Here is a 27,159-nt window from a genome sequence, read left to right as displayed (position 1 = left end):
AAAGCTCATGCATTTTGTCATGTTAACTTTTGCTACATGGAACACAGCTGTACTATATAACAAGAACATCTTTTTTGTTTTTTGCAACAATTCAGGCATGATAGATCCAAAGTTCTTAAATAAACTATATTCCAAAATTTGGAATTTAACAACACCTTAGCATCTTTAAACCTAAACTCCCTTCCTAGAGTCTGGTTTACCACATTAAGAATTATTTTGCCAACATATATAAACCAGAGGGCATGGCCAAATAATGTGTATTAATGTACCTTTAAAGGTATAGGAAGGAATATCTCACTTAGAGATATTATTACCTCGTCAGTGTAGGGTAAGTGGAAGAGTATCCATCTTTAGAAGAACGAATCAGCTCTGGAACCCCAATGCTTGAAATGTCTTCTATCTCTTTCAAGATATCATGTGTATATTCCATATAAATGCTGCACAGAACAATTTTTCACAAAATTATACATGTCTACATAGAAAGACTGTTTCAAGGTTTTTCTCAATGCTAAATTTTACCGATGTAACGGAAAAACATAAACATATTTTTCATTTCAGTAGCAGACATGATTATAAGCATACAGTTCAGTTAAAATTCTGATTTATTGGAAATAATACATTCATTCACGAGTTCTTAATTTTGTGAAAGCGAATAAATAATTTACAGGTAGTCCTCGCTTAAGAACGGTAAGTGGGACCAGAATTTCTGATGCTAAAGCAATGCGGTCGTAAAGTGCACTGTTACATGACTGCATCACTTAGCGATGGCAATCCTGGCAGTCCCCGTTGCTGTTGTTAAGTGAGGATTGTGGGTCATTAAGTGAGGACCTCCTTGCAATTTCCTGATGGCTTCCAACAACCAATCAGCAGGCAGGTAAGTGGCTGCTGCTGGGTGGGGTGTGTGTGTTGTGGGTGAGTGTAGTGGTACACACAAGCGATTTTGGGCTTTGGGGTGGCTGCTGCCAGATGTGGTGCCTGGATGGTTGCAGTGGCACATGCAAGCAATTTCAGGCCCGGGGGCAGCTGCTGCTGGGGGGCGGGGGGGAGGGTGCATGGGTGGCCAGCGAGATGCTGCGTGAGTGTGGCAGGGCCAGCTACTGCCAGGTGGGGGAGACTATGTGGGCACCCAGCAAGGTGTGACTCAAGCACAGCAGGGCCAGGGGTGGCTGCTGCTGGAGTAACTTGCAACCTTCCCTGCCGGCTTCCCCACTGACTTTGCTTGTGAGAAGCCAGCAGGGAAGGTTACAAATGGTGATCACGTGACCCCGGGGGTGGTGCAACAGCCAGAACTTTGAGGACCGGTTGTAAGTACTACTTGTTTAGCACCATTAAAACTTTGAACAGTTGTGGCCACTAAGTGAGTACTACCTATATTATCAGCCTCTCACATTTCTTTTGTTCAAGGTGTAGCATGAGAAAAAATGTCACTGTAGGGAACAGAGTTTTAATTTTCAATTCTGGTACTATACTGACACCAGGAACTCAAATTTATTTTTACAGATCACTGTCCAACCAGAAAATACAATATTTTTTAACAAACAGTGGCTTGAGAAAGAAAGGCCATTCAGCCCATTTTAGTTCTTTGCTGAAAAATAAACAACATTGGCTGCTTGTATCAAAGTATGAGACTATCAAATCTTATAATTGCCATACTTTTCAGATGAAAGTTAAGAGAACAGTATAGAAAGATCCTGCAGTTTATACTGCTAAAGTATTTATTCTCTGCAGTTGGCAATGAGGTATTTTAAACTTTTTAAGGAAATGAATTGGCAATCACATATGGCCTATTTGTGAGGCCTTTGAAAAGAGAATCTCAACAGCACAAAAAGCAAAAAAAGTCTTACGTCAGCAAAGTGTGAAGAGCATCATTAAACTGGGGACCCTTCTGACGAGTTCCACTGGGCTGCATCCAAGACTGGCAGAGGAAACCTTTTGTGATGGAAGCTGTCAAAGAACAGGAAAGAGTGCCACGTATGTTTGCTCAGTAAGATTTGTTCTGAGATAAATTAAATTTGCTACATTTAATATGATTTTGAGTCAATGTCTTGCACTACATGACGATGGTAAGCCCAAAGCACCTCAGGTATTAGAAACCCAGCAACAGTTACATGATAATAAGTATCATCCCATACTTATTTTTCAACCATACCTATCAATTGTGAAGGATGGAAATTGAACTTTGCCTATTTTCAAATAAATTATTTCTTTTTATTTATTGCATTCATATCCCACTATGACCAAAAGTGATTCTCAGCAGTGTCCAATAATACACGCAACATCATGTTTCTTCTGTTGGAATTGTAGGTTCTATAGTTATAAAACTCTCAGAAATACAAAAAAAAAAAAATGCTACAAAATATTGGTGTGCAATAGAAATAAAAGGAATTTATATATGTTACCTATTTCTTTGCTTTTCTGACTGGCCACAGATTTTTCAGCAATGACAATCAGAAGCTGAGTAAGAATCAGTGCACAGTAAATATTGGGAATGTTGTCCTGGAAGTTTAGTAAATACTGGAAACTCTGACTGTGGGATATAGGAGAAAAAGGAAATGAAAATATATTTACTAGTAGACCTATACATTACACAGAGTTTCTCTTGTTCAGTAATTAGTCCCATAGTGTGTTCCTGATTGTTGTTTTTTTTAGCTTCTTTTGGAAGAGTGCATAGAAGAAAAGGCTTTATGGATTCTAGGTATTTGATCTATATATAAAAGTAAATCCCACCAGGGGAAAAGCATTATATGAGAAGTTTCATGACTGTTTCTTTTCTTGTACCTGAGTAGGTCCTCAAGAGGAAGCTCTCTATCTCCTGGCTTGAGTCTGTGTGCAAGGATATGCAGACTTGTTTTTAGTAAGCCATGGTTCTCATGTTGAGAAAATCCATTCCTGACCAAAAAAAGAAGAAGCATCAATTATTTGTTGCTATAGTACCTAGTTAATACAGCAAGAACAGAGTATTCTCATAAGCTCAATGTGTCTTTGCCTGAGTGTGATCTCTAGGGAAGAAGCCATGAACACTAGTTGGGTTGCTCACTTTGCCAGAGTAAGAAAAAAAAATGTGACTTCGCTGTATGAAAAAGATCCATCATAGTTTATGCTGTGGGTGGTTTGCTTCATGTCAGTCTTATTCTATAAAGAAAATAAAAGGCCTACAATAGTTAATTTATTCTCACCCTTGCAATTCCACACACTTACCAAGCAAATAGGAAGTGAAAGATCTGCAATAACCGCTGATAACAGGATGACATTAATTGATGTTCCTGAATATTGACATCTGGTCCATCAATAACACCATGGTTCTCTGCAATCAGTGCCTTAAGTGAAGAATAAGTTACTGCATAAAAGGTTGCAGTGTTTTTACTTACATTATGATCAAGAGACATTTAATTTTTATAAAGAAGATACTGAACACCATTATAGATAAATAATTTGTGTTTCGAACCTGGAAATAGTTGTGCATATTTTCTATGTGATTGCACAGTGGCTTTAAAAGTTCAGTAGCATATTCAATCACTTCTTGAGATGTACTATGGCAAAGATGTGAGAATCCAGCATTTTTATTTCCTTTTCCCTGTAAAAAAAAAATCCAGGTTTATTTTTTGAAATGCTTTTGTTTCTGCAGCAATCACACTTTAACATAGACTATCAGGGACTAGAAACTAGGTCTTGTGAAGAGAAATAAAAGCAACTGGGTATATTCAGCTTTGAAAAAAGACACCTGAAAAAGAAGCTGGCACTCTGCATCTATCTGAAAGGTCAACTTCTCTGGTTCCAGAATGCAAGAAATAGATTCTGACTGAATGTTAGAAAAACTTCCTAGTGCAGGAGTTCAACAGTGGAACCAATTACCCAATGAAGTGGTGGGCTCCACACTTCACATGTGTTCAAGTGAAAGCTAGGTGCATGGAAATGCTTTCATCCGGAATCCACCACTGATCAGGAAGTTGGACTTGGTGGCCTAAACAGCTTTTGCCAACCCTATGATTCTATGATTCCAAAGCCTGCCACCAATGAACATTCAGCAAACACAATGTTGTTTGAAATATGAACTGGATGCAGCAAAGGGTTATTGCAAAGTTGAGCACATCATTGAGTTCAAAGTAGACCACATCACCGAATCTTGTTGGAAGAGCACCAACTTAGAAAAAATATGGCTTGCGCTCAAAGCAAAATACGGTTTAATAAAACCAGTAAATTAAGGAGGAAATTAAAGTGCATAGAACAGATGAATGTATTACATACACACAAATGCATATAATAATTTCAAAGAATAATTACAATGTAAGCAACAAAAATGCATCAGATCTTAACTCTGGAGCAATTATAAACTTTTCCAGATCCTAAAAAATACTACTAATCTCAACATTAAACATGTAAAAATATCCTAAATTGTTGCTATACTAGGAACTAGTAAGATAAGTGGACTCATCTTCATCTACATTTCATTTACTTTGATTTGCTTTTTAATTCATCTTACCCGGTATCTCTGACGTCTCCCAATTTATCATTATTTCTGCTTCTGCTTTCTAAAAATTCTTGTTTAGATGAATTTCTTAACATCCCCTCTGGGTGGTACTAGATCTCCCATTACTCGGATCTCATTACATTTTATATTTATTTATTGATATAGATATTTGTAGATCAATGATATTATTATGATTTTATTAATTTTAAACTGTTTTATTGTGAACCGCCCAGAGTCCCCTGTATGAGGGAGATGGGTGGTGATAAAAATACGATAAATAAATAAAATCCCCCTGCTTAAAGCCACAACGCCTTATTCCCATGATACATACCTTTAGGAAAGGGGTTCTTTTTGCAGGAGCTGGTATCAACATATGTTCCATTTTACGGTACAAATCTTCTAAAAGGAACAGGAGCTCAGTTGGCTCTAACTGCACTACTTCACGGGTCTAGTATTGTAAACGAAGAATACAACATAATTTCAGTGTTCATAGTAAGTCATATATAATGGAGTACTGTACTCTAGATCCTTCAGACATTTAAACAAAGTTGTTAAAATGCTAAACCACGAGAAAAAGGGCAAGTGTTTGCAATCCTCTTGTTAACAACAACAACAGGATTAGCTAGATCAAAGATATGCAGGAATATTGAACATTTGCAGCAACTAATCCTAATGTATCATCCATTCTTCTTCCTTTGAAGACAGATCAGCTGCTTGGTCAGTGACTTATTCCCAAAAATTCAAACAGAAAGATATAGCCAGCAGAGCTCAGGAACAGAAAAAGCTTGTACAGTAGATGAGTATCACCACCCAGAATTAAAGCTAACTACAGCACAGAACTTGGTACATAAAAAGAATCTGCAGCAAAACATTCCAACAGGATATACTTAATGCTCATTGTGAGTAGGGTCTCCATGCCCTGTGTTATAATCAAGATGACTTTCCTCAGTTCTTAAATGTGCTTGCTTATAACTGAAATGCTGGTTTTAACTTATAAAACTCTGTTTTGCCCATGGTTCTTCATCCTTAAGTTAAAGGTACACCTTCACATTAGTCTACTTACCTTTGTATGCATCTCTGTGTCCAGAACAGATTTGGTCAGCAGCCCACAACGGAGGATAGTAAAAACTTCCAAATCTAGTTCACGGAAATATGCACTGTAACTCTGCAACTGTATTAAAGGAGTTCCTGGATCTTTTTCTGGGGAGCTCTAAAAAGAGAAATAGAAATCCCCTCAAAAGATGATGATATAAACAGAGTGCTGCCAGTCAGATGCAAAAGTGGCACCACATTTGGCATTGGTTCTTAGCATACTTGATACTATGTGCATGCAGGTTGTGCAAATTCTGCTTTTCTAACTTTGTAGCATTGATAAAGAGATAGAACTGCGCACACTGCAATATCTAATGTTTCTTGAATAATGACTAAAGATGTTCCGATGAAATGGACTGAATGAAAAAATGAAAGAATTTGAGAATTGAGCTTTTCAGCTAATTAGTCTTTGATTTTCCCTACTGGGATGATCTATATACACTGCTTGTGTGCACATCCAGATGAATGAATAAGATAAAACTACATGTACTGATTCAGAGTTTCAAAAACTTCAGGCAAATGATCACCATGGTGGTTGCTAAGAATCTGAAAGTATATTACTCTTGTTTCTATCCGATCTCACTACCAACGGAGAAGATCCCATTACCCAGCTTGGCCTGCACAGCGTAATTTCTTATACAACTTTCAGTAGATGCTTCTGGCTTATCGTATCTTCGTAAGAGATACAAAACAACAGTGAACAGCACTAACCGCAGACTTCTAGAAAGACACCTAAAATACTTCAAGTTTATAAACATAATGTATTTTCAATAGGAGACATACACATTTTCCTTGACTTATCTCAGCATCAGTCTGAACTACTTCCGTGTTCTCATCCAGTTGTGAATTGTCTCCAAAGCTGCTTTTGCTGCTATCCCGTTTTAGCCGTTTTTGTGCTGAAAAAAGCAAAGGATTACAAGAACAAAGGCAAGCCAGTTTCAGAGGTGATTAAAATAAACAGAGAACCACTAAGAGGAAGATACATTGTACTGTCTTTGAGTATGAAGCCTTGCTTTAACAGACATCAGTGGATTTCATATGTTTAGATAAAGTCTGCTGAATGTAATTTTTGACCGAACTCGGGCAATAATAGACTTTACCCCAAACCATAGAGAAAATGGACAATGGACACTTGCTGCTTCTGCACAAATGTAAGTGTAAGCGTGTTCCTTCTCCACACGCATAAACTAGTATCTTATACAGTTTATGCATGTGGAGAAGGGCTAGACAAACCTTATTCAGCTTTTCAGACACATGTCCCCATGACTGCTCATTATATCATGGGTTTACTTTGTTGGATTCTGAATCTCTCTGGAAAGAAAAAAAATCAAAAGGCCGGAACGGCAACAAAACTTTATGGCAGCTGAGAAGATTTTAAAAATGGCTGCTGCATGACTGCCCCACCTGTCTCATGCACTGCTGACACCCAAAGATGATTTTGTTGACCAGGCTGGTAGTTCTTTCATGTTGTGCAAACACAACTGGGTGCGAGGGGGGAGGGGAATGTACTGAGGTTAATGTTACTCATATTTATGAAGCTAATTTGAGTTATGCAAGGAGAGAAGTAGATGAAATAAAATTAGCTTGACTGCCCACTTACAATAAATGATGATTTAGTATTGCCAATATTATCAAACAGCAATAATGTACAAGAAACCTTTAATACAAGAAGGATTTAATTAAAATTCTTGCTCAGCCATTGTTTATCTTATTTTTACACTTAAACCAAAACAACAGTTTAATGAATTGCAGGTGGTACCTTTGTTCTTTTTTTTGGTGGTAGAAGTGGTATTGAGGAGAGGTGCAGCTTCCAAGGTTTCAGAATCAAAGTTAGCAAGAGGAGGAACATACCCAGGGCTTGCTGAAAAACCAAAGAAGAGCAATCCAATTGATATGTTTATTGTTGTAAACCACCCAGAGTCCCCCGATGGGAGGAGACAAATTAGATCAAACAAACAAACAAACAAACAAACAAGATTAAGTTTCATATACAGGTAGTCCTCGGGCTATGATGGCAATTGGGACCAGGATTGCTGTTGCTAAGTGATACGGTCATAAAGCACAATGTCACATGACCACATGGCTTAGCAACAACAGGTGCATGGGTCGTTAAGCAGGAAGCAGCAGGCGTCCCAGGTAAGAAGCACAGTGCTGCTGGGGGGTGGGGTGCCACAGAGGGGTGGGGGAGGCCAGGTGCCAGCTGTGCACAAGTGCAGAGGCTGGGGAAGCAGGGTATGGCACCACGTGAGTGCAGGAAGGCCAGGGGAAGCAAGGTGTGGCACTGCACAACTGCAGGGAGGCCAGGGGAAGCGCAGGGAGGTTGGGCGAAGCAGGGTGCCACGTGAGTGCAGGGAGGCCAGGAGGACTTATTGGAGCGACTTGTGACCTTCCCTGCCGGCTTCCCCATTGACTTTGCTTGTGGGAAGCTGGCAGGGACGGTCACAAATGGAGATCACATGACTGCAGGGCACTGCAACCATTGTAAGTTAAGAGCAGGTTGCCAAGCACCCGAATCGCAATCACATGACTGCGGGGGTGGTGCAACAACTGGAACTTTGAGGACCGGCTCTAAGTACCACTCATTCAGTGCTGTCACAACTTCGAACAATTGTTGAATGAATGATCAGTAAGTGAGGACTACCTGTATTACAAGGTTCCTATATATATTGCATTTGTGTAAGGAAATCAGGACAGTTTGTATTGAAAAAGTTAATCACAGCTTTTCCAGAGAACTACTTGCAATATTTAAAACATATATCTCAGGATGATCACATGTTAACTGTGTGACATAGACATATTTAGCACATTAATTCCTATATGTACTTTCTATGTAGGGATTTTACAATCAATCAAGTAGCCATAAGAAAATTAGAACAGTATTCTTCCCCTGCCATTGTACATCTATAACAAAGTCTCTGCTTTTGAGTTTAAGCTTCCTAGTGTAAAACATCCTGCATAAATTGGCTATTATCTCTCCCTGCACGCCTTTTACACCTTTAATCCTGCAAGCTTACCTGCTAAGCATTTTTCCAGTACACACTGTAGCTCAGTAATGTTCTGTAACCGAGTCAAAACCTTTCCTTTTACATTAGGGTCTTCTTCTCGGCAGAAGGCATTCACAACCTTGAGACACATTTGTAAGACCGGGTTAGGGTCTTTTCTTAACATTTTTTACCATTTTTTCTGACAGTTCCCAAACACACTGGAATGATTTTTCAATATACAATATAATAAGAAATAGCATTTTTCAAGCCTTAATGCAATTCCAAATAATGGTCCTGGTGAAAATTAGTTGCTGATCAGTATCACAAAACTTCAGTAAGAGGGAGTGGTTGTTATTTTCAGCCTTAGCTATATATGCATGGTTATGGTTTTTTGCATTGGTTATCTATTGGTAGAGCTGCCCAGAGTCATAAATTATGACTTGGGAGTTCCTATAAATCCTTTAAATAAATAGATAAATAAATAAAACACAGCCTGTCAATATTTTAAATAATAAAGTAATAATCAATACTGCACCTGCAAATTCCATCCATAAGCATGGCAATTTCCAGTCTTAAAGATTCAGGATTCCCTCCCCCCCAAACTACTACATAACAATATCAAATTAAACAATAGTCTGAAATTTCAAATATTTTCAGAAGTAGTGGCAGCATTTAACAACAAAAAGAGAAAGATAAGAAACCTGGAGGGATACTGTATTTGTCTACTTGTTTCTGATACAAATAGTGCTTATATGGAAAGAAGTGTATGTAAGGAAATAAATCTTTGTATATGTACAAACCTAGGATTCAGATATTTGTAGTCCTGAACATGAAAAGAGCAATTAGAAAAAAGTACTATGCTTAGCTAAGCTAAGCCTTTCCTTTTAGGATAACTTCTCAAAAGGGAAACATTCTTATTAGACTTTAGGAAAGATTATGATTGTCAGACAGGCATCTGGCCTATTAACCAGGAGAGTGAGAGTGACCTCTGGAGCACCGCTTACCTCGCGGAACCAGTTCACGGCATGGAATAAGAGCGAACAGAGGAAGTCACGCTCTTGCTTCGACAAGGACTCCGCCTTTCCTCCTACCTCCAAGCTGGTCAGATATAAAGGACACACTGTAATAGAATACAATAAAAGAAACTCACTCCTTATTAAGCTCATTCGTTTATTAGCTTAACTGATCTCTCTCTTCACAATTTTTCCCTGTATGAATTTTGGATTAATGGTTTCTGTTTGTTTCCCTTTTCTCCCCACTTTCTAATGAATAGGTTTTGGTTTGTGTTGGCTGTTATAACCTTGTTGGAAACTGCTTCAAAATGTGTTTCCAGCAGGAGCAGTATAGAAATATATTAAATAAACAAATACACTTACTGCAGACTGTATTTCAGTCTAGCAGATGGTGATGCTTAAAATGGAACCAATTAGACAAATAATGAATACCAGTTTTGCCACTCCTTGTTCTGCATCAGTATCCCACCTGTAATATTCCAAATAATAGCAGTGGGTTAAATTAGACAGAGATAACTGTCCATATCCTGTACCTAACAAGGCATCAATGTCCTCCATACTCCCATTATTCAGTTCTGACATGCAGAGCCTCAGCAGTCGGAAGAAGGGCGACAGGCACACTGGAGACACCAGCCTAGGAAGTGGAGAGAGAGAAACCTTGAGAAATTAAAGCATGACGGTGGTGCTGAATCCTTCTAGAGCAGCGTTTTTCGACCTTGGCAGCTCTAAGATGTGTGGACTTTAACTCCCAGAATTCTGGGTGTTGAAGCCCACACATCTTAAAGTTGCCAAGGTAGAGAGAAACAAGTGTCATGAGTAAGGATGGCGAGCAGGGGGCTCCCTTCCAGACTGTCAAGCGCATGCGTAGCACTGAGGAATTGGGCAGCCATTCAAAGAGACTGTCATGAGTGCCGTTGAGCTGAAGACATCAGCACAACGGCACACATGACAATAACGAGGAAGCAGAGGAAGGGGCTCAAGATAAGCTTAGCACGCACAACAACAGCCACAGACTCTAGCCGGAGGAAGCAGCCATCAGCTCATAAAGGAGAAAGAAGAAAAGACAAAGGCTAAGCGGATCGCGAGGCACACCCAAGCTGTTAGCACAAGCGCAACGGAGATCGCCCAGCTGACAGCAATCACCGGCTGAATGAGGAAACCGATGATGGGCGATCCCGGGGCACCAGCTGGGGCCTCGCAACCCTTCACCTACCGGCAAGACAGCATGCAGGACAAAGGGGGGATGACGTAACCCAGGGTGAGGGGGCGCTGACCGGCGCGGGGTATTTAAACCCCGCACCGGCGCGCTCCTCTCACTCTCAGCTTTTTTCGCAACTGACACTACGTATGAAATAAACCAGAACCTGCTCTCCTAGGAATCAGCGTCTGTGTTTTACTCTGCGGTAGGCAGTGCATGACAGAGACACAGATCGGGACCGCCTTAACCTGCGGGGTTTATATGGCTGGGTTTTTCCAACGCTTGTTCAGTTTGTTAGGATTGATGTCCTGACTCCCAGGAAACACTCTGAGACAGGGAACTGTTCTCTAATGTTTATTGCTAGTACTTAACAGGAATCCTAACAAACAACAAGCATGGGAAAAACCCAGCCATATAAACCCCGCAGGTTAAGGTGGTCCCAATCTGTGCTTCTTGGAATGGCTCACCAATTCCTCAGTGCTACGCATGCGCTTAACAGTCTGGAAGGGAGCCCCCTGCTCGCCATCCTTACTCATGACAATAATGCTCTAGAGAAAAAAGTCTTACTTTGGGACACATGCAACTTGGCCTGCAGAAGTATGAGTCCATTTTGTGACCAGTCTCTAAAGTGCTGCAGCCATTTTCCTATGCCAGGGTTTCTCAGCCAGGGTTCCATGGAACTTTTGGGTTCCGCAAGAGGTCACTAGGGGTTCCCTGGGAGAGCAGGATTTATTTTAAAAAATATTTCAAATTCGGGCAACTTCACATTAAAGAGGTTTTCATTCTTTATTTTTAGTTTAAGAACACTGTTAATGCATATATACAGGCCTACACATGAAACAAATATAATAATTCTGTAACTTTGGCCAACATTTGAGCCTGAATGTGCAGGGGTTCCCCGAGGCCTGAAAAATATTTCAAGGGTTCCTCCAGGGTCAAAAGGTTGAGAAAGACTGTCCTATGCTCTCAGTTAGCAGTCAAGCAAGAAACATGTTCATTGATAAAAGAGTACTTTCAGAGCTGTGTAGGGCTCAAAATCTTCAACAGCGCATGCAACTTAACTTGTATTGCTGTTTACTGAGTTTGTGGTAACAGTTGTCAGCAAATTCAGTTGGTAAGAGAAAGGCTAACGGAGTGGAGGGACAGGTCAGGTCAGGGCAGACAGAAATAGTTGTGTGAGGCTTAAAGCAGTAACCAGCCTCAGGTAATGTGAGGGTCCACATGGATGGCTGGTGAGAGGTTTTAATAACGATCTTATATAGGTTGGAAAGTGGGGCCCGGAAAGACCACACTGATTCATTGATATATACTTCACACTTTATGATATCCAGATGAAAAGTGCTTGCTCTGCTGAATTACATGGGTCCGAAGTCCTATAGACGTATGCAGAGTTTTGCCTGTCAGATAGGCTGTGCACAATTTTGGGGAGGGGGAGCTGAAATACTGAATTTCTTACAAGAACATCTTTCATCCAAGACCCTGCAGAGTGATTTGGATTTCATAAGGTCCATAAATGGGAGGGAGAAACAGGGATAGTTTTCAGTGCTCACTTTGAAGACTGGTATAATACTTTAATTTTGGAGGTACCCTACAAATGACCCAGAGAAATCAACTAGTTTGTGGTCTCAGGAGATGAAACAGTTGAGAACTACCTCCTCACATCAGCAAACCTCCACTTTTAAGACATGCACAGAAACATGTACCTTTACAGGGATTGCAAGAACCTGGCAAGAGTGAAAAGTCTACCCACAAATTACAATATTTATCAAACAGCAGCAACCAAACAGAATTAACAAAGAAATGCAGTCCCTGTGGCAAAAGAGGACAAAAGCACAGCATCTTCAGGATAGATTCCACATGAAAGTCTAGAAAACTGCTGCCAATCCAACTAGACCAGGGCATATGGTCTGATTGGTATGAGGCAGCTTTCTATATTTTATATGCACATCCTACTATGTAAAATTTGGCAAAGTTTTGAAGCTTGCCTACATTTTCATTATTGTATCATTTACTTTTCCTCCTGCCTCTACTAACTTGCCTATCTTCCCATGTTCCCAAGGCCAAGAGCCGCCATATTTGGGAACAAGAATTCATTCCAGTTAAATAAATAAAACCTGAATAAGGAATCCAAGCTGTCAAAGAACTGGGACCTGTTCTGAGAAGGAGTACTGTGTGACTGCAATTCTTTTTTCCCAACTTCCAATTGTTCCTAGGTATTAAAGCAAAATGGCTATTGTTTTTTCTTCATTCACTAAATATCTGGTAATTTTGGAAAATAAATATAACACTTTTGATTTTCATAAGAGGATTTTGCATAAGCACTCTTGCACAGCCTGGCATCACCTGCCCAATCTGGTATCCTCTGAATGTGTTGAGACCACAGTTTCTCAACTATGTCGGATACGAAGTCTGAGAGTTCTAACACATTTAGATGGCACCAGGTTCAAGAAAACTGGTCTAGCATTTCGTGTGAGTAAAAAAATGAGGCAGCTCTGACCTTTTGTCCTTGCTTTCCACAGCTACTACATCCAAGTCCTCGGAGAAGCTCTGGGACAACAGGGGCAACAAGTTAATAGCAATAGCCCCCTCACTTTCACCATCTTCCAAGCCATATAGAGCTTTCACTGGGAATGGGAAGGTGCTGGAAAGAAACCAAATGTCAACGGTAAAGCTCAATATAAAAATACTGAATTTAATTATGTATTTTCAGGAGAGAGAACAGTACTTTTTGGAAATACCTATCCTCTATCTGGAGAAGATCTGTGACAAAATCTCTCTCAAAGTCTTTCACCACAGAGTCCTTAATCCAGGCCTGAAGGGGAAAAAGAAAAAGCAATTCCACATACAGATTAATTGGAGTTGAAGAACAATGGAGAGAAAGTTACTTAGAGGCAGTTATTCTCTTCAGATTTATAGTACTGTACATGCTTTATTGTAAGTCTATGCTGCTCCAAATGGGGATGCAAAGTACTCTTCCAAAAATTGTTGTTGTAACTTTTTACATGATAAAAGATGGAAGATATCAAATTATATTTAATCAATAGCTCTGCATGTTTCAAAAATGATTCAAAAGATTCCATGTGAGCTTGAAAAAAGGCACTATTGCTTTAAGAGTTGGCCATGATTATGCAATATAATAAGGGAATGGATGTAAGCCCAGAACTCTGTATCCTACCAGGATCTGCAAATCCAGATTTCCTTTCTGAATCAAGTTGGCAAGTTCATCATAGTACAAAGCCAAGGCATGAGGAACCTGCCCACAACAGGAGAATACAAGCTCCAGCAAAGATATAATCTGCAGAGAAAGAAAAAGAAGAGTGCTTGCTTTTAGGCACATGACACAGATTCAGCCCACACACTTTGAGCAACTTTCCAGATTACCTGAAACAGCATCAGGCAAGTGGAAAATACTCTGGATCAGCATGTCCTCAGGAAGATGCATTTCCAAACAATTATGGTCCATTGGCCACAGAAAGAAGAACAGTCTTTATTTTAAATGTGACTCTTTTTAAAGAGTTCTAATTTTTAAAAATATAGGCTCTTTTTACTATCCCAATCCCTGTTACTTCACTGAAGGGAGATATTTTAATAGTTCAAACAGGAGGTTTAAAAAAAAAAGAAGCTCTAAATTCTACATTCCCAGTGCTGGTTTATATGGAGGTCTGCATGGGGGGTGGGGAGTACAAAAGGGTGAGGGTTCAGTCATGACCCCCCCCCCCATTACAGATGACTATAGAAGTAAATTTTATGTCAGACTTGGGGCTGGTGTGCCAACAGGTTCTCTAGTCCTTATCCACAGTCTTCTCTGACAGGCAGATTGAGCCCCAGCATTTGACTGATGGCTCTTCCAATAATGTCAAAGGGGAATTGTGATGTCTGCAAATATACCTATAAGGCAGCCAGTTTGGTATAGTGGTTGAAGCACCAGGCTAGAAACCAAGAGACTGGGAGTTCTAGTCCTGCCTTAGACACAAAGCCAGCTGGGTGACCTCGGGCCAGTCCCTCTCTCTCAGCCCTAGGAAGGAGGCAAGGGCAAACCACTTCTAAAAACCTTGCCAAGAAAACTGCAGGTCCAGACAGTTGCCAGGAATCAACAACTAAAAGGCACAAACCCCCACCCCCCTTTACTCAATGCAGATTTCCTTTTGAACATTTTAAGAAACGCAACCAACCAGATGAAGAAATTGCTTCTTAAAAAGATTTAGTGTCTTGTGTGCTTTCTTCACCAATATCCCAGCTTCTCTAAGAACTCCCACTCATCTACTCCCAAGTTTATTCTGCTGACCCTTTCACTGGGCTTTCCTTCACAATAATCTAGTTTCCATGTAACACTGAATCATGGTTGATCATTACTTGTACAAGCTGTGACAAATCAGGGAAACTCTGTTTTGCCCCCAAAATTTCAGGAGTGAAGTCTAAGGGTGCCCTGGGGGCTGGAAAAATAGGGCTGGATGTGTGTGCATGTGGCTGATGAGTTGCCTATATCTGCAGCACAGATAAACAGAGAAAAAATGGGGGATAAATCCTTCCCCATCTATTTTTTTCTCACTAAAGACAGGAAAACAGAATAATTTCACAATTCCCTGGTAGCACTAGAAATCTACTATACAGAAACAACCCAACTTGCCTGTCTGTGTTGTTCCTTGCTCAGCTGTTCCCTTTCCAGCAATTTCCCATTTTCTTTGCTCCTGAAATTAGGTACGATATTAATTAATGATGTCTGATGCAACCACACTCTCACATATATTGTTTCTTAGTCTGAACCAGAGAATTACTGGAAAATTACTGCTGTGCTGGGGAGTTCAAAATGAATGTGCAAAAAAGCCCTTATATTCTTATTTCATTGATACTGTTCATAACTCAATTTACCTTCTTATCTTTATAATTCTAAAACAATGTTCCTAGATAGTATAATGATCTGCAGTCCCTCTATAATTGTCCTCTCATCATCACACGATGCTTGCTTGCTCACCTCTTGGCTGCCATACTGCCAACCATGGTAACTGCCCCAATAATCCCGATACGCTTATACTTAGGGATAGTGCTAGAGAGCTGCTTCCTAATCACCATGTGCATATCATCCTGCACAGAAAGGAAACTAAGTATTACAAAAAGTGGCATCCAGAAGTATGTGAGACAAAGGTACTGCTCTTGAATTGCAAGTAAAGCCTAAATAAGAGTAGCAGCACAGAACTATCAATCCATACAAAAAGAAACAATACTTATTTCTGTTCTGTAAATCCCTCAATGACAACCTGAGAGTTATTTTAATGCTATCATTTCCCCCTTGGGATGCAACACAACAGTACACAGTGCTTTTATAGTTGGAGATTATTCTTTGGATGTAAAGTGTATTTGCAAAGTTTAGAACCAAGAATGAAATAAAAGCAAGGAGGCAAAAATATCTGAAAGGAAATACACAGATGGTATCCCAAGGATTCTCAAACAATAAACAAAATCTCACTTTGGTTATTTAGGCAACTTAGCATTCAGTTACATATGTTATGCTGAATTTGGAAAACATCTACATTCTACGTGGCTCCAATTTTCCCATGGATTTACAGAAAGTCAGCCATGTGAAAAAAGAAATATTAATCAAGAATTATTAGCAACATTCACTAAATTTTTAATAACTGCTTTAACTTTCTGAATAACTGCTTTACACCTACACGAATCTTTCTGATGCCAGCGGCATCTAGACCTCTATAACTGAATGGAGAACCAGCTCCAAGGTCTCCAGTGTAGAGGGTGTAGGGAATGGCCATGTAGGACAGGAGGAAGAGCCACTACCAAGGCAATAATTAGACAGGTGGGGCCTGAACCCAGGTCAGGAAAATAACTTGAGAAAATGCCTCGGACAAGCCCCTCCCTAGTTCGCAGGAAGATAAAGCGATGGAGGGGGGAAGCACATTCAGACTTACAAGATTCTGCTACTATAGTTGTTACAATAAAAGCAGTCCTGATCTATAGGGCGTTAGTTTATTAGTCTGGCCTACCATGTAAAGCTAACACCAGCTATCAATGGCCCACTCACCTGGATGTGGCTGTTTCTGTGCCCCTGGCTGAATGCCAGAGTGCTAAGAATGCAAAATAGCTTCCGGATTTGCTGTGGACCAAGATTATCCATATAGTCCAAGATGCTCTGAAAGGAAAGGTCAGGCAGGACACTCTAGAATATCGGGAGTACAGCAAGCAAACAGAAGATAAATTGAAACACCTCTGTGAGCTTCCTTCGTGTCACAGATGGGCAGAAGAAGGACCAATGGCCTAGTTGCCATGGCCAGTTTGCCAATTTAGTACCAGCTGGTTGTGAGATTCTTCCAACAAATAAATGCTCTGATCTAGCATATCCATCTTACTTTCTTGTGGCAAAAATTCATACTCAGGATTACTTTAGAGATCAAATATGCCTAAACTGATATAGATCTTTGCTTTGAAAAATAAGTTAATGGGACATAGAGATTCTAATAAGAGAAAAAGTAGATCCTCCCTTTTCAAAGAATCTCATACATCTTCCACTACTGATAATTCCCCTACTATATTCAATCATTCTCTTTTCTTTTACCTTTTTTATCAGTGAGAAATATGCAATAGTATTAGAGAGCTAGAAGGGATTATGTGCTTATTTGTTTTGGGCTACCACAAAACTAGTTAGAATTAAAGATTTTTTTAGTATCTGAAATAAAAAATGCTGTTTTTAAATGTTTATTTTGTCTTTTGACAAAAATTCCAATGTCTAACTCTGCAGAGATTAGTTATATACATACCTGAATCAAAGCTTCCAGTTTTGAACCATGCTTACCTTCAGAAAGACAACATAAGGAACAACTGATGAGGTATGAACAGACACAAGGTCAGCTAATGTATCCAGAGAAACATCCACTTCAACCTTGTTGCCACCACATACATGAGTAACCAAGGCACCCACAATCTCCTGCACAGAACCAAAATAGGAAAGAAATAGTTAAAAGTATAAAGGTTTCACTTTAGTTTTAAAAAGAATAGCATTAGCCTGCTAGGGTTGGAGCTGGTAAGGAACAGCTGAAAAGTCCTCCCTGAGTAGACTTCCAGGTTTGTTTGGTTCTCTAGCAATTGGAAAACCAATTGCATCTACACCAGCCAGCTTCTAAAGAACCACTGGAAGTTTCTCTTATGTTCTCATCATGTTTAAAGAACATGGATAGTCCTGGAAAAGGACATTTCAGATTTACATCTATGCTTTTTTTGATCTATAGATTTTTACTTTGCTTTTAACAGTGCTGTATATTTAAAAAAACTATTTGATCTGGTGCTATGGAAAATTTTATATTTCATTTTATTTTGATTGCACAAAAGAGCGTGAGTATACTTGAGGTAAAACTGGGCTTTGGCTGTATTTGTGGCATATAGAATAAAATGCACCAGAAGTGATCAGTACAATGCTACATATGGCAAAAGTACAAGACTGGTACTTAGCCTACATCTTCTCTATTTTCCTCAAAAGTATTACATGAAAGCCTCAACTGACCTAACACCTAATGGGCAGCCGAGGTGTATATTTATGGGCCTATCTGGGGATGACCCTGGCATATGAAAAACTGTAGATTGGAACATAACAGGTAAAAGGTAGAGAAAGAATTAACAAATGAAAGAAATGTAAGTTCAGTTATGTATGAAAGGGCTAAACGGTATGTCAGAAACAATGAACTGGTGTCATCTAGATTCTTCTGGATACGTATGATGGTAGGAATCCTACTTTTGCATGTTCTCTTCCAATGAATGGTAATAACGCATGGCCAGAGATAAATCTGGGGGATAACTGTGCAACATTCTGAGTGAAGGTGATCTAAGAGAAAAAATATTATATCTAGATGACATGAATGGGAATGAGACAAGAAAATACAGAAAAATTAATAGGCTATTTTGAAACCCAAGAAAGAATGAGAATGGTGAATGCGTACTGAGTATCTATCTAGAAAAGTATGCTTCTTTCAACTATATGCTTAAAGTAGCCTATTTCCATATATATGGAAAAGGAATAGATATACATCTAAAGCATGAATGATTTGATAGAATTCATGAAAGATACAAAGGTAATGAGAGGTTCTGAACATGAGCCAACTATACAGTACAAAAGAGAAAGAAGTGAGAATGAAAGTAGAAGTAGAGTGACTGCAAGAAGGCAAAATACAAGCCTCATAAGAATAAGTATTGGAAGGTAATTTCCTAATGGAATAAATGGAAGGTGGCCATAAGGACAGTGAATTTGGAAGCTGCCTGGAACAGTGATCAGAATTCTGTAACAAGGTGACACAGAAATGTGTGGAGTTATATTAAAAGGGAAGTTTGAAAAAGGATGCTAGGTGGAATAATGAAATGAAAATGGCTGTGGATGAGAATAAATACTGTACATACAAGAATCATTTCTGAAACAAAATAAGAGAAATATACTGTATAATGTTCAAAAAGAGAGAAAAATAGTTGCAAAAAAGTAATCAAAAGAACTAAGAAACAGGTTTAATGGAGGAAGGATGATTTTGAAGGAGGTAATTTGTTAATTTAGAGAAAGTATTACAGAGGAAATAGGCTTGAATTTGCACTAATGTGGAATTGAAGGTTGGCTGTTAAAAACATAGAACAGACTAAGCAGTAGGACAGTGATGTGTTGTCCTCTTGTTTTTTTAATGTCTCCATGGATAAATGCTCAGTTGTTGACTGAGATCCTAAACGACAAGCAGCAAATGTTAGAATGTATGATAGAATGAAGAGTATGGGTCTGAAAATTAATTTATCAAAGACCAAAGTATATGTGTTTGTCAGGGAAAATGAAGTGAATGATTGTAAAGTATAAACGAAAATGCTTAAAAGTTAGAGCTAATAGATAAGTTTGTGTACTCTGGAAGAATATTTGCTAAAGATGGGAAAATTGATGAGGAAATGCTATATATAAAAATAAGTTGAATATAACAGGAATGTGGTACTTAAGACCTGAGTGTGGTAAAACAAGAAGAGGTGAGATTTAAAAAATGAATGGATATTGAATGAATACAGATTGAAAACAAAAGTGAGTGATAAGACAGAAGAAGGACGTTGAGGTAGTGTGGTCATATAGACAGAATGATTGAGGACTGACACAAAACAAATGAAGGAAGAGTAAATGAGTTAAGTGGAAAGAGAAAGTCAGGCTTGCACAGAACTGATGGATCTTAAAGTGATAAACAATAAAAGGTAATGTATGAACATGGTAGAAAAAAGGGCAGTTTGCAAAGACAGACTGGCATGAATAGGTATAGCATATGGTACTGATGTAAACTATCTTTAGAGATTTCTCTTCTTATCTCATTCTTTTATTTACCTTGGCTTACCATTTCTTACTCCTTTTTGTGCTGTGCATAAAGATGTTTACCTCAAGTGGGAATAGTGCGATGGATAATATACGTATGCATGCATGAAATCCAATTGCTTTTTACTTTGCAAATAAAGAAATGATTTCACTTAACTAGAAAGTGTTTTTTTTCATGAAACATAAACATAAGGAAAGTTGATTTAAATTATTATTTATCCCCTTGATTCATTAGAGCAGCACACTATTTCTTTCTTAATACATTAGAACTGGAAATATTACTTTTAAAGAAATGTGCACAAAACTTTACAAACATATGTAGACATTTTCACCTAAGTTATTATTTATTTCTTATTTAATACATTGCTACCCCCTTTTCCTCTCCAAACAAGTTGCTCAAAATTGCTTATGTCTAAATAATAAAATACATGTCACAAATACATGTGTCTCTTGTACCTGCTGGCAGTAAGAATCAAAAGCTGTGAATGCTTGCTTGTACATACAGCTACCAAAGGAGACAACACAAGGATCTGCTGAGTTCACAAAGTTCTCAGCAACTGACAAGATTGCTGGGAAGAGATCTCTCATAACCTGAAAGCATAAAAAGTAGACCAAAGGGGCTTCAGAAATATACCTTTGTCTTTCCAATGTACATAGCTGAACATATTTATATTCTAAAATTTACTAATGAGATAAAATCAGTTAAACATCTCTCTGACTACCGTTATTAATTCATCTATTTGAGATGATGAACAATATTCTGTTTCCAAAAGCACATGAAAACCATCTTCACATGGGACTAACAGAACTATATAGATAAGTAGGACTCTTACGTTGTGGGGATTGATGATCATGTTGCCTGTTGGTGTTAGAGAAATGTTTTCTTTCAGATGAATTTAGGAAATGCAGCAAAGAGCATTGCTCCAGCTGCCATTCTGAGATTCTAAGAGGCACACCAGTGAAGTTCAGAGAGTGTGCCTTCATGGAAGCTAATGACGCACTGAATCCTAGGGCAAGCACACCCATCATGTCTTATTATTTCCTTCGGGAGAACTGGACATTTATGGAGAAAGCAGAAAGTCACTTCTCCAACTGAACCTATCATGATCACAGAAATTGTGTGGCTGCCCCCATATATCATCTGATTAATGATTTATGGCAATGTGGTATTTACAACCATGTGGACAAAATAAGCAGGGTGCATGTGCCAACAAGTAAGTATATTTGCAGTGTTTAGTCTAGAAAGAGGAATACGGAAACCCTCCCAACGTGCTGAATTGCACCACAGCAAAGAACCTACCAATGAGTGGTATCGGAAGGCGTTCTGCAGCAACTGTTCTCGCAGACATCCTGACTGAATCTTGCCCTTCAACAATCTCTCAATTTGCCTCTTGTTTTTGGCACTTGTGGCATAGATCATTAACAGCATTATCAGATCCAGGGCCTTTTTAAAAGTAAAATTGCTAAGCTAATTATGCAAATATTAAGTCCAAAGTTAAAAAAAAGTAAGTAAACAATGGAATGGGTCTTAAAAATTAAAGAATCTTGTGCAACACAACGTGGAATTTTAACAAAATCTTTGGTTTTGAGAAAAGATGTAGTAAGTAAAACAAATGTACCCCTCCCCCCAATTACAGGCCTACAAACAGTGTTCTAAGAGGCAAACAGCTAGTGCAGAAGCCAAATAGGATTACCTTATGATCAGAGGCAGAAGGAACATTCTCAATAGCCTAGAACAGGAAGGAATGATTTATGCACATTACAAAGTACAATAATTGTTTATATTACATCAATAAAATCTCAAAACTCTTCAGCAGAATGTGTGTCTAATTGCCCGAATTATATTAAATTCTGCATACATCTGAGAATGATGGAATAGCTTTTAGTGAAAGTCTTAGACATACACTCTAAACTGGCAAAAAGACGGAACACATGTTTTGCTTGTAATAGGTTCCATTTTCAACAACTGGCATCTCCAAATATGTATGTATCATGGAAAATTCAGAAGTACAGAGCACAACACTGAGCAGAAAGAACCACATTTATTGCAATGATTATTGGTTCCGAACTTTACAAGGAAGAAGAACCCCAAACAATGGGAAAGCAAAGATCTTTACAGAAGTTGAGGACTGAAGGGGAGGAAATCCTAGGGGGTTGATCTGATGGGGAAGCTAGGTAGCTCCTTATCTGTGTACATGGGGTTATTTCTATTGTTAGGCAAAACTGTGTTTTCAGGAGTGGCAGCAGAGTTGGGGAAGTCCACTGTTAAAAAGATAGAATGCTGAGGTAAGCAGGTGAGTGTCCCTGACTGAGGATGGAACTTTGCAGTTCTGCACCTTGTTGCCATGCTACAAATCCCTTAATAGTGCTACCCTCAGCCTGCACTTTGAGTGAGCGAGCAAGGCTTCTACAGGTAGTCCTCACTTAATGACCACAACTGGGACTGGAATTTCAGTTGCTAAGTGGTCATTAAGTGAATCAGACTCGATTCTATGACCTTTTTGTGGCGATCGTTAAGTGAATCACCATAGCTGTTAAGCAAACCATGTGGTCGCTAAGCGAATCACGCAGTTTCCCATTGATTTTGCTTGCCAGAAGCCGGCCAGGAAGATCAAAAATGGCGATCACATAACCACATGACACTGCAACGGTCATAAATACAAACTGGTTGCCAAGTGCCCAAATCATTATCAAGTGACTGCAGGGTGAGGGTGCTGCAAGTCGTAAGTGTGAGGACCAGTCATAAGTGGTTTTTTTTCCAGCAATGCCATGAGTCCAAACAGTCACTAAACGAATGGTTGTTAAGTGAGGACTGCCTGTATTCTTTGGTTCAGATAAGATTGTAGGGGGCTTTGTCTGGGGGAAGGGAGGGTCAATTTGGGCGGCCTCTATTTTGTTTGTTAGATCTATTTTCTCCTCCACATGTGGGAAAAAAAGCCCTGCTTGAAACCCAGGGTAGGAGTGATATTATGGGAATAGATAAGATACAGATCTGATTTAATATAAGGTAGCTTGCTATGTCCCTCCCAATTTCTACCCACTTAGGAAAATGATTGTGCTACAGATAACCAGTACAGAGTAGGAGAGGAATGAGAAACACATCTGATAGCTTCTGCCAGATGAGACAGAATGGTTCTTCATGCCAAAAGAAAAATGTATTCTATATACCTAGAGGTAGACAGTCATCCTTATATCCAGCTATAACTTCTGCATCAGATATAGTGGCAGATAAAGGAATTTCCTTAAGAGCACAAGCTTACCAGCATTTACTCAGAAGTAAGTCCCACTGAATTTTGATGGATCTTACTCCGAAGCAAATGTATAGAGAGATTTTTGCAACATGCCTCTAGAAAGATATTATACCGTTAAGAAATCATAGGAGTAAAAAGCAGAGGTACAGTATATAGCTGCTCCATCTCAGAATTTAGGGCTCAACAAGCCCTAAATTAGCTGGACGCTAATTATTAATGCACATTCCTATCCATCCACATGTTCTTTTATACAAATAGTTCTGCCAAACATTTTTCTCCTCTGTTGTGCACAACATTTCTTTTCCTAAACAAGACTTTTTCCAGGGCATGCATAAACTCTCAATTAAACAAGACCATTCCCTAGAAATTTTACCCATAACAGGGTTATGAAAAGAAAGAAAATAGATCCTGACAATTTACAGGATAACGTTTAAAGCAGGAATAAGCAACCTGAAGTCTACATGTTTCCAAATCTGATTTTTCAACAGCCCCCAAAATCCGTCAAGATCATGCTGCTGAATTACAGCCAATTTTCAATAGGAAAGAAAAGGAAGCAGGTAAATTAAAATTCTGCAGACTTAATAACCCATTAATATTCAAACACCATCCACAACAAAATGAACAACGTGCCTCTTATCACCTCTGCCAGCAAATAAATAAATGAGTAGCACCTCCCCGCAGCTGCAAAAATGCTGCCCGCTCCTAATCCAACATCAGTTTTTATTATTGGATGAATATAAAACTAAATAAAAGGCATAAAGCATAAGATACTTTATAAAATTGTGTGAGAAAGAGAGAGCATGGCAAAAAGCAAACAAACAGAAAAATAGTCTAACCTTAATCCAACCTTCTAATACACACTTCTGAAATTTAACAGCTGACTTTAGCACTTCAAAAAGGAGCTTGAAAGAATCCTGGTTAACACTCATTTGGCTTGCAGACAGACTGAAAAGAAGCACAAGAGGAGACTTAAACAGCCACAAACATTAATTCAGCACTACAGTGTTAAACGATCATCTACAAAATAACGGTTTGACAAGGATTTGGGTTTGGTTTTTTAAACATTGTGTTATTGTAGTTGTTGAATTCATTTCATTCTAGGTGCCTAGGTATTGGCACAGAAAGCCACCGAACAAAGCCAAGGTAAACTGATTCAGATATTATGTACAGACCTTGCCTGTGTCTGGCTCCTGAGTTTGTTTTGGGAAGCCTGGATACTTGGAAGGGCGGCACACGATTCCAGATTCAGCTTCTTACGAAGGGCAGAAATTACCTGCATGACAGTGTCTATCGTTCAAACACATACAGGCAATAGCAATATATTCAAGGTGATTATTAGGAAAAATGAGAAAAAGAGAATGAAGCAGCATATGATGACTGTAATGACATGTTTTTTATATGCAGTTTTTAACAGATGTTTTTATAACACCAATTAATATATATTCCATATTTCATTTTATACAAATGACAACTACGTTAAAAATAAGAAAGTGGTGAAGTATGTCCTCTTCGCAGCTCTGTAAGAAAACTGCACAGAAAATGTTGTCTGCAATAATTAATGTATTATTTCTTTCTGCTCTGCTACTTATTTTGTAGTTTTCTACTGCAACACTTATTCATTCATTCATTTGTTTGTTTGGTATATATCCTGCCTTTTGAAGAAGAGTACAAGGCAGCATGCACGGTGCTCCCTTCTCCTACTTTTTCCCCACAACAACAACCCTATAAGGTGGGTTGGACAGAATGATTGGTCCAAAGTCACCCAGTGAGCTTTGTGACTGAGGGTGCACTAAAACCTGGAGCTTCCTGCTCCTAATCCAGCACTGTCATACGAACAAGCTACTTTATTAAAGCCCAGCGCTGTGTAAATATTTCAGATTCTAGACATTTCAAATTCAAAACATTCTGTCTCAAGTTTAAAGTAACTCCCAGTAACAACAACATAATTTATTGCGGTCTTAGACCAATACAGTAACTGCCTGCCTGGTTAGGAAGAATGGGTTCCCTCCAGGTACCCCTCTTAAAGAAAATCCTCTACAAGGTTCCAGGAGGAAGGCCTTTTCAAATGCTGACCCCTTTCTCTGCAACAGCAATCCCCCAAAATTTAACTTGCCCCAGCATGACTGGGTAATGCAATCAAAGCGTTGCTACTTCAGCAGGTCTTGTGGGGGAAAGTATAACCAAGAGTGATTCATCCTGCATATATGATTATATGACATTAGATGGATCATTGGCATAGGAATATTTTACAATGGAATTTTTGTAATTTATCTGGTTTATTCTTAGTTATTTTAATGCTGTTTACAGGTGGTAGGATTGGAAGCTTCTCAGAGCTGATTGGAGCAGAATATGAACCAAACTGAAACAAACCAAGCTTAAAACATCTGCTTATCTGCCTAGGTAAGAAAAAAGGGAGATTAAAATAATCTAAAATGATGTCAATGTTAAAAGTTTCAGATATGAGTCAACACTGGAGCCCCTATCTCCTGTACATAAAAATAAAGCCAGTTTTCCATATTTATCCCACTATGGCCACTTCCTCATTCCAAAAATACAATGTTCAAATGAGCCTCTTGATGGTTAGGATAGATACTGTACCTCTGTTGCATCAGTGGCCTTAATAGAATGGAGAATAAATTTAACTATTATGGGTAAATCTTCTATTTTTACAGCAGACACTGAAATCATGACAGATTGGCGTACCTATTGGGAGCAAAAAATTGTTTGGCTGTTAGCATGAGAAAAAGGATAATATTCCTTGCTTGCCCTTATCCCAAAATGTTGAGTAGATTTTAGTGGAAAACTCACTAAGGTTAAAAAAGGACCTCATCCCAAAGGTTTAGAACAAAAACAAGCCACTCAGAGCCATCTTATATTCTAGAAGTTGTTTAGCCTTCCAGATAACAGACAAGCCTTCTAAGAAAGGAATTGAGATTGCCTCTCAGTGTGACTTTCTTGCCTGTGTTGGATGCAGAGGTAGGAGAGTTAATGAGTTTCCAGCTGATTTCAAAGCCTGGGCAAATTAAATTCCTATAATTTTTGAAGCCTCCTGGACCACTCTGACAGGGGACTCCATACCTCAGACAGAAGTTCCACATCAAGATTCAAACAGGAAAGTGCATCTAGGACTGGAACTGTAAGCCCAATGTTCTCCTTTAACAAAGAACTAAAGAATAGGACAAACAACAACAACAACCCTTCACTTTTAACATACACAAAATACACAAACTGCAATAATATTGTTTTTTTTTCAATTGCTCATCATAGGACTTGATTTCTTGAAGATTATCCAAGAAAGATGTGGAAGTCAGAAAATCACTGAACAAACTTTACTGATACCAAAACAGATGGAGCCCTTTTTTTTCTTGTGTTACGATTTTTCTTATTGCTGGTTCCTGGCCTATTCTTACTGAGTAATTCCAAAGTCTGGATTGGCTCATTTCTCTAAATGGGTATCCCTTAACACTTGGCAGGAATGGATTACAATAGAATATTAAAATCTCCAGGCCCTTCATCACCATAGTTACCTTTCTTTGGACATGGTCTCTATTAATTCCTGTGTTATATTTTATAACATAGTATTGCTGGGAAATGCCACAAAACCATAAAAATACATGAAGAATGAAAGATAAAACACAGTAGTACAATATTTACCTAAGTTGCCTGGCAATTTCACTATGCTGGGAATCTTCCAGAATTTCTGGCAGACTTGTAATAATGTCATGTTGGGTTGATGGAGGTGAAACATAAACCATCTGCATGATCATTGAAACAAGATCCTACAAATAACAAAAGCATTAGGTGACAGAAATGCAAGAAAAGTTTCTCTAT

General features: G+C 38.8%; 1 protein-coding gene across 1 annotated transcript in view; it reads right to left on the bottom strand.

Moving 5' to 3' along the window:
* FANCD2 (FA complementation group D2) overlaps positions 1-27,159 on the bottom strand; it is a 49,521-nt gene that overhangs the window by 13,070 nt on the left and 9,292 nt on the right. Inside the window, exons 8-35 of the mRNA XM_063292010.1 lie at positions 26,983-27,107; positions 26,407-26,494; positions 25,927-26,031; positions 24,501-24,601; positions 24,165-24,273; positions 21,772-21,807; positions 21,378-21,521; positions 20,534-20,668; positions 17,558-17,689; positions 16,790-16,897; positions 15,728-15,837; positions 15,383-15,443; positions 13,931-14,050; positions 13,494-13,567; positions 13,253-13,396; positions 10,091-10,191; positions 9,549-9,664; positions 8,575-8,683; positions 7,320-7,421; positions 6,344-6,456; positions 5,532-5,678; positions 4,800-4,916; positions 3,446-3,574; positions 3,199-3,317; positions 2,779-2,889; positions 2,400-2,527; positions 1,845-1,944; positions 315-437 (exon numbers count right to left, since the gene is read on the bottom strand). Coding sequence (XP_063148080.1) covers positions 315-437; positions 1,845-1,944; positions 2,400-2,527; positions 2,779-2,889; positions 3,199-3,317; positions 3,446-3,574; positions 4,800-4,916; positions 5,532-5,678; positions 6,344-6,456; positions 7,320-7,421; positions 8,575-8,683; positions 9,549-9,664; positions 10,091-10,191; positions 13,253-13,396; positions 13,494-13,567; positions 13,931-14,050; positions 15,383-15,443; positions 15,728-15,837; positions 16,790-16,897; positions 17,558-17,689; positions 20,534-20,668; positions 21,378-21,521; positions 21,772-21,807; positions 24,165-24,273; positions 24,501-24,601; positions 25,927-26,031; positions 26,407-26,494; positions 26,983-27,107 — 3,107 coding nt within the window. The remainder of the gene's footprint in view (positions 1-314; positions 438-1,844; positions 1,945-2,399; positions 2,528-2,778; positions 2,890-3,198; positions 3,318-3,445; positions 3,575-4,799; positions 4,917-5,531; positions 5,679-6,343; positions 6,457-7,319; positions 7,422-8,574; positions 8,684-9,548; positions 9,665-10,090; positions 10,192-13,252; positions 13,397-13,493; positions 13,568-13,930; positions 14,051-15,382; positions 15,444-15,727; positions 15,838-16,789; positions 16,898-17,557; positions 17,690-20,533; positions 20,669-21,377; positions 21,522-21,771; positions 21,808-24,164; positions 24,274-24,500; positions 24,602-25,926; positions 26,032-26,406; positions 26,495-26,982; positions 27,108-27,159) is intronic.

Source organism: Candoia aspera, chromosome 2, assembly GCF_035149785.1.
Source record: "Candoia aspera isolate rCanAsp1 chromosome 2, rCanAsp1.hap2, whole genome shotgun sequence".
Classification (NCBI taxonomy): Eukaryota; Metazoa; Chordata; class Lepidosauria; order Squamata; family Boidae; genus Candoia; species Candoia aspera.
The sequence above is the reverse complement of the archived record's forward strand: the minus strand, read 5'-3'. Positions and strand labels throughout refer to the sequence as shown.